The sequence below is a fragment of the Aptenodytes forsteri genome, unplaced genomic scaffold, assembly GCF_000699145.1.
Source record: "Aptenodytes forsteri isolate BGI_AS27 unplaced genomic scaffold, ASM69914v1 Scaffold494, whole genome shotgun sequence".
NCBI classification, from domain to species: Eukaryota; Metazoa; Chordata; class Aves; order Sphenisciformes; family Spheniscidae; genus Aptenodytes; species Aptenodytes forsteri.
The window spans coordinates 485,327-493,201 of record NW_008794455.1 but is presented as its reverse complement, the minus strand read 5'-3'; the positions used below and the strand labels follow the sequence as shown (position 1 = coordinate 493,201).

At 46.7% G+C, this 7,875-nt stretch overlaps 1 protein-coding gene across 1 annotated transcript in view; it reads left to right on the top strand.

Annotated features, from left to right (window-relative positions):
• The window catches only part of RABL6 (RAB, member RAS oncogene family-like 6), a 62,521-nt gene extending 54,879 nt beyond the window's left edge, over positions 1-7,642 (top strand). Inside the window, exons 12-15 of the mRNA XM_009290642.2 lie at positions 691-1,039; positions 2,886-3,063; positions 4,825-4,877; positions 5,502-7,642. Of these exons, the coding sequence (XP_009288917.1) occupies positions 691-1,039; positions 2,886-3,063; positions 4,825-4,877; positions 5,502-5,696 (775 nt within the window). The 3' untranslated portion in view covers positions 5,697-7,642. The remainder of the gene's footprint in view (positions 1-690; positions 1,040-2,885; positions 3,064-4,824; positions 4,878-5,501) is intronic.
• Positions 7,643-7,875: the final 233 nt, after the last annotated feature.

The window sequence follows — 7,875 nt, the reverse complement described above, 5'->3', positions numbered from 1 at the left end:
ATAATATACAAAGCAAGTGATGCACAATGCAATTGCTCACCACCTGCCGACCGATGCCCAGCCAGTCCCTGAGCAGCGGCCCCCCCGGCCAGCTTTCCCCAGTTTATGTACTGAGCATGACGTCACATGGTATGGAATGTCCCTTTGGCCAGTTTGGCTGTGCCCCCTCCCAGCTTCTTGTGCACCTCCAGCCTTCTCAGTCAGTAGAGCATGGGAAGCTGAAAAGTCCTTGGCTAGTGTAAGCATTACCTAGCAACAACTAAAACATCGGTGCATTATCAACTTTGTTCTCATCCTAAATCCAAAACACTGTACCAGCTACTAGAAAGGAAATTAACTCTATCCCTACCGAAACCAGGACATGAGGGGAGTGGAAGTCATTCACCACACCCTGTGCTGGAGAACAACGAACTGGATCATGTTCTCCACATACCACATCCTGTGGGTGATACAATCAGACACGGCCCGCTGGTGCAGGCACCTGTGCATCAGCATCCTCAGGGATGAGGACCGTCTTCAGCCTCTGAGTGGTATGTGTTTGAACACACACACCCCTAGGATGAACCACCTCTCCTGTTGAGATGCACGTTGCAGCCCTTGAGGCAGGCTCAGCTACTAATTGGTGCTTGTGCTTTGCTTCACGGAATGGGAGTGTGGACAGGCTCTGACAATTTGTTTCTTTCTTCTCAGGTCTTCCAGAAATTCTTTGAAACCACAGAGTGAAGCAATTTTGACCAAAGCAACTGACCCGAAGCCTCCTGACAGTTTACCTCCACGTTCTGGATCCGAAAGAAACAGCAGCAGCAAGCTCAACACTAGCCTGCCAGCTGCTGTTGCTGCCACCCCAGCAGCAGTCCAGGCCCCAAAGACCACTTCCCAAAGCAAAGGACATGCTCTCAAGCAGAAAGTGGTCAAAGAGGAAAAGCCTGAGGAGTCTGACAGTGATCAAGAGGGACCAATAGCTGCTCAGATGCTCTCATTTGTTATGGATGATCCAGACTTCGAAAGTGAGGATTCTGACAGCCAGAAGAAGAAAATGGTAAATAACATGCATGAATCGCTGTGTGCTGCTGCGGAGCTGAGCTTGAAGTGTTGAGGCGTCTCACTGAGCAGAGCTTTCATCTGCTCTCCCAGCTCTCAGTGGCAGTCACAGCAAGTCATGTGCTAAGCAACCTGAAGGGATTGATATAAGCACAAACTCACTAATGCTCTGTTGAAGCCACACGGCAACAAGGTTTGTGCTTTACAGGTTTTAATGTGCTGTTTATTCTCAGTAAGTCCAGAGCACGGTCAGTCCAGCGGTGTGGAAGGTACGAAATACAAATCTAATGGTTTTTCACCCAGAGTTTAATATGCAGAAGTGTGTGCATGCCAGAAAGAGAGAACAAGTGAGCTCCCTACAGTCAATCCAGCAATCAAAAGGCCATAACAAAATTTGCTTGGCAAAGCTCCTTACTGAAGTAGGAAAATCTGCCGGAGAAGGACTTTCCAATATAGCCAGGTTAGCTGTAATGACTCTGTGGCGCTGAACACATGGGCAGGTGCTCAGTGCTGCCTGCAGGTATCTGCTCAAACACACGGTGCAGCAGGAGTGCCCTCTGCACCTGTCATGTATTAAAGATGGAGAAAACACAAGCATCTTCTCTGGGCTGGTAGGAACTTGCTGCTGTGGCTCTAGATATCCCTGATTTCAGTGATCCGCACTCACAGCCAGCAGAGCAATCTCTAGAAACTGCTAACCGTGATTTGGGATGGGCAATTGCTGTTCAGGGGTACTCCTGGTGTCTGGGTTAGCTGGTGTTCAGGAGTGGTTTATCTGTTTGCATCCTTCCAGAATCCTGCAAAAAGGAGGGTTGTCCCAGTTTCTCTGACCTTGCCTATGTGTCATGCTGTTTATGAAGTAATTTTCCATTCGTTTAGCATTTTCAGTACCTGCTTTTCCTGGCACTTTAATATGAAAGCAAAAGTATTTGGAGCAAGTTTGCTTCTTTTCGCATGCAATGACGAGAAACAGGATTTGTGAGGGAGCTTGCCATTGCAACAGTGTCAGGGAGATGCCCCACAACTTGTGAATGCTTTTCAAGTTCAAGGTTTACCAGTCAGGCAAAGCAGTAAAAACACCACCATTAGCAAGGAGGAGGGGGGCATTGCCTAGGTCAGCAGCAGAGCGAGGCCATGTTTGGTCAGTATGGAGGATATAAAGAAAGGGTGGTTAACGAATTCTGAAGAGGATCAGTTGGCAGGTATCGGAAGATCATTAAACTTCATTTCCATTCCCATCATGCAGAGACAGAGGATTTTTGGGTGATATCCAGTCTCTGCAGCATCCTGTTTTTTAGCCCACATTGAAGGGGCAAATTTGCCCTGGGAGCACATTCCCTTTTGACTCGAAGGGAGTTACTCTGCAAACACAGACCGCTTCCTTGGCCCTGATGCATGTTGCCTCTGGTACGCGAGACCCCACAGAGCTACAGAGGAAAAAGGTTTTGTCTGTCAGGTCTGGAGGTGAGTTTTCAGCCTATTAGATTTGGTTTTCCCCAAAACAGGTGCCTCTTTAGGGTAGTTAGAGGCTGATGCTGTTGAGCTAACACAGTTGAAGGTCTCATTTAATACCTTTGCATCAGAAATTTTATTTTAGTAGCACAAATGTTAAGTTGTCAGAGCACATTTTCCAGTACCAATGCTACTGAGACATTTTACTGAGGCAAGAAACAGGTAGAGCTTATAAGATCAAGGGCATTGATTTCAAGTCAGTAACAGCTCAGTTCAGCTACCATTGCCTTTCCTCCTCCCCACCCGCTGACATCTGACGTCTTTGTATACAAAATGCTTAGAGATTTTGGTTGAAAGACTTGCCTGTGTTGTCTGCCTTTTCTTGTCTCTAGGATGAATTCCCGGTCCGGGAAGATCTCTCTGAAATATCTGATGATGATACCTCGTTGGCAAAGCCACCCCAGCCTGTGAAATCAACAGTCCACTCCTTTAAACTGAAAAATGACTCAGATCTCTTTGGTTTGGGTTTGGAAGAAACTGGTCCCAAGGAGAGCAGTGAGGAAGGTAAAGGTGTCACCTTATTTCCACTCTTGCTGATTTTGTTTGCCAGGCATCTGTTTTTTCCAAAATGGTTCCAGGGTGTAAGCAAACCAATTTGCACTAAATAAAATACCCTGTAACTTCATGCAGTGCCCTGTGTGAGTCTTTAATGTGGTTTAACGCAGCATAAATAACTTTCTTTAAGTTTTTCCCCATGGGGAGGGGGGGGGAACTGGGCTCGTCCGTGGCATCAGCCCTGTATTATTTCTGTCCCAGCTGGAAGCAGGAGCACATCTTTCACAAGCTGCTTCTGTGTAAGGCTTCCTGCTTAGCCTTGCATGCCTGGGAAGTGGTGCTCAGCATTGCAGTGTCCGCCCCCACAAGAATTTGGATCAATTTGAGCAAAATGCTCTGACATACCCTGCCAATTTGCTTTTCTATTTTTGGGAAAGGTGGGGTGGGGTTCTGATCACAACCTAAGCATTCCTCAGGCTTCCCCCCCCCACCCCCATTCCCTGAGGGAACAAATCTTACTCGCACAAATAATTTCTGCTGTCTTGGCATTACTGCAAAGCAGCTTCCTATAGATCTGCCCCTGATGTCACCATGAAAGATGAAAAGTTAAAGACTTAAGGAGAGAAAAAGCTGTAAGCAGCACCAGAGAGAGATCTCTTTGAATAGCTATTCCAAAAGTGTAAACCAAGGTGTCACAGGCTGCGATGGCTTCCTTGGCTTGTTGCTTTGAGTTGCTGAACGGCACAGCTTGAAATAGCTAGAAGTGCATCTGCAGAGGCCCAGGTCAATAATTTAACTTCAGTTTAGCATCTTTAATAATTCAACGTGAGTTCCTCCTATCTCCTCTTTCTGGGATAAATATAAAAACATGTCTTGGTAGTCAGTCAGTTGGAGCTTGACCAGCAATTAGACTTCTCCATGGCTGACTTGTATTTACAGATCAACCAAGGAAAAGAATGTGTAGGTAAAATTGGCAATCAAATACCACATGTGAAACGTGGTGCAGTTATAAACCCTCCTGTGAAACAGCCAAGTAGGTATTCTCCTGTTCAAGGAGTTTTTGTGCAAAGGCAGTGGATGTTCAGCAGTCTAATTAGCAGCCAAGTCATCAACCACAATAACCTGGGACAAATGATTTGACAGTGATGGACTCTGGGACTCATTCAATACCATGAAAGTAGCCACCCCTGTAGAGCAGGGCTGACGCTTTGGCCTCGTGGTGATATAATTTCCATGCACAGTTTGAACAACAGTGAGTGCTAGCCTGCTAGAGTGCTCCCATCTGCTGACACTGTGTCCTGAATGGTCCTTCCATTACTAGCTCAACTCACAGAAGCACAGATCGTGCCTGCTGGGATTTCTCTCTGCCTTCGAATATTTAGCGTTCAGGGGAAATTGTTCCCAGGAGCTCTTCTTCAGTTCTGGAAATAATAATCTGGTCCCGAGTTTGGCCTTTGGACCAGTTTGTAGAGCTGGTCTCTGTATTTGTTTCTTAGTAGCTGTGATATAGCGAACGCCCAGGTCAGTGTTCATAACACAGAATAATATAGATAATACAATGCTCATAATTAAACTAGATGTATATGGTTAAGTTAGGGTGTGACTGCTGGGGCCTATGTTGGTTTCTAAAGGGGCACAGTTTGTCCTGAGGAGTCGGGATTGCCTTTGCACGTGGCTCCAGGGTGGAGCATTTTGTTCTCAGAAATCAGGGCAGGGCAGAATTGCATCTCTTACGGTTTAAATTGATTAAAAACAATGTTGTTTTTTTTGTTTGAGCAGATAAACAACCTTCTAAGGAGAAAAAGAAGAAGAAAAAGAAAAGCAAAGAGGTACTATTTAATTCCTCAGAGCTGATCTGCCATATTATCTACCAGCCTAGGAGAGGGGTGGCCTTCTACAGCATACTCTGTGTACCTGGTGGACTTCCTTCCATTCTCCCGTCCTACAGCCGGATCTGTGCCTCCCAGGCTCTGCAGACCATTAACCACTTTGCAGCTTAAAAGCAAGCTTTTAGAACAGTTGAATTTTGAAAAGGCAGTGTGTGAGTTTGTAAAATACAGGATTAAATAGAGCAGTGCATCTCTGCTGGGCTGAGTCTGTTGATAGCATCATGACTTTTTCCAAGCAGAGGGGTGTCCCCAGCAGACCTAATCTCAGAGGCAGCGAGGGAAGTCTGCAGGAGGCTTTGTCTTTGACATTTCTGCCTGTCCAATACTGTGGTATTGTCGGGCACAAAGTGCCTGACAGACCATGGCTACATATAAACCAGATGGTCTTTCCTCTCTTCTGTCCAAACACGCAGAAGGGTCTTCTGGAATTAACTCCAGGCCAGCCTTGGTAGTAGATGCTTCACCCTAAGTAAGGTTCCCGTCAGAGCCAAGTTTCAGGGTGATTTATGCTGGGTTACTGGCATGCTCAGAGGATTTACTAATAAAAATTTTCTCATTTTGCAGGAAGAGGAGAAGTCTGTGAAAAAGAAGAGCAAACACAAGAAGAGCAAAGAGAAGGAGGAGAGCAAAGAGGAGAAAAAGAAAAAGAAGAAGAAGAGCAAGGAGAAAAATAATGAAATAGATGAACTTGAGGCTTTTCTTGGAGGAGGAGCCAGCATGAGCAAGCCGCGAGGAGGTGGGGACTATGAGGAGCTGTAGGCTGGCCGCATGTACGCGCAGCGGACTCTTCTATTGTGGCTGTCTCCATCTTTTCTTGCGAGTCACACCAGGACAGGTGCAGATGTGTAAAGCTTTGGCCGTTTGCCATATATTCTCTCAGAACAGAGCTGGCAAAACAAAAGCTTTGCATCTGTGTGTGCTGTTCTGGTGCATTCGTTACACAAGGAAAATCCAGCTGAGATGTACTTGAGTAAGGGGAAGGTTCAGGGCACGGTTCCCAGGCCCGCTTCCAGGCTGTCATTTTTTCTCCTTCCAGAGATGCCCCATCGGGTAGCCGGCAGGGTGTGGGAGGCGAAGGGGACCTGCCTCCTGCTCCGCCCCTGCTATATTCCACTCCTGCACACCTGAAATTCCTGTCTTGTTAAGAGGAGTGCAACAAAACATGCCGCATGAACGCATTGTGCTCGCCTGTCTCAAGTCTTTAACTTTTTATCCTTCCTATTTTTTTAATGAGAAAAGTGGTATTGGCCATTGCTCCACCCAGCAGTTGGTGAGCTTTAAATTGAGCAGATCATGCTATGTTACAGCTCTCTAAAACAGCAGCTGCAGGGCCAGAGTGAGAGAGAGCGCGTGTGATTTTGGAGTCCTTTGAACGGGACCTTTCTGCACAGCAGCTTAATTAGCACTCACTGGTGCTGCTGTTGGAATTCATGAAGCCCCATTGATTTCCGTGGCCCCAGTGTCTCAGACACTACACGTAAGCTGCTATGCAGTTTGGGAAAACAATGCAAAGTGCAAAGCTAACCTGAAAAAGAGAGAGGAAAATCAGTGCTTTTCTGCATTTTCCACCCTTGAATTTGCATATACTAGAATCCCCTCCCTTCGGTACCTTTCAGGGACATGACTCTCATGTGGAAATGAAGATATCCAGAGTTTCAGAACTGTCTACAGGGAAGTGTTAGCATGGCAAGGCTTTTGCTTCTCAGGCATTTTACAGTCACGCTGTAAAACACCAGCTGCCTCTCTACACTGAGAGGGACAATCACTAGCTCAGACAGCGTCCTTCCTGGTCCAGCTTCTGTCAATACTGCAGCCGTGTTTACTGGGCTGAGCCTCCCAGCAGCCAACGTGCTGCCTTTCCCTGCCCCAAGTGGAGAGCCTCCTCCTATCCCATGAGTTTGGGAAGCCTTTTAATTTTTGCTTTGAACTTAAACCCGTGGATTGGTACCTGCTCAGCAGCACCAGTTGCCGTTGGAAGGGCACTACAGGCCAGCCCTTCACACTTGCCTGTGTCTCAATGAGCAGCCCCTGCGTTTGATGGAGCTTGTTAGTTCTCCATACCCCCTCCTGTTTTGGTTCTGGTGTCCCTTTCACAGCTCAGACGGTGAAGCTCCCTCCAGATTCTGTGCATTACATTACTCTCTTGCTTGCAGGTTGATTTGAGGTTTGGTTTTGTTCTCCCTCTCCCCTTTTTGTTGTAGAATGTCAGCTATGAAATCCAAACTGGGGTTTCCTTCTACATCCCTATAAAGCGAGGTGTTCTTTTGATCCGTTATCTGCTCCAGAGTTGTCTTCCCCAGCAGGTAGTTACCTGCTCCGTTTTTCTTTCTCTTTCCCCCAGCCCCCAAAATGCACTTGTAACTGTTTCCCTATAAAACAAACGGGGTTTTTTGCTGCATGAGCAGTATATTGTTCAGGTCTGTTTGCCATTAGCATTTGCCTACTTCTCTGAGCATTAGTACATTTCATGTGACACCATAGGGAAAGGACAGTTCAAACTTTGCACGTCTGGGGAGTAAAAAGTGGATTGGGACGTGACCGGTTTGCGGCCTCTCTTGCGAAAGGCAGGCAGGTGTTCGAGCTTCAGCTGGCTGCATTCCTGAAAGCACTTCTGTTCTGTGAAGATTTTGGGTCATGTTCCATTTTGCATTGAAAAAAACTGGTACAATCCATTCTGACTATAAAGCTCTGTTGTACAACTGCCTCTGCACATCTTCTTCTCCACCACAAGCATCTCTGCCTGGGCTCGGGAGCTGCGTGTCCCTCCAGGACTGTTTCACAGAAGGGCATCCCGCTGCCCCTTCCTCATGCTGTTGCATTCTCACACTTCAAGGAATGGGGAGCTAAATTAAAAATCGTTCAAAAAAAAAAAAGTGGAATGTAAAAACCATGAGGTCTTTCCCCAAAAATGAAGTCTGTCCTGAGAGAGCTGTTTCAC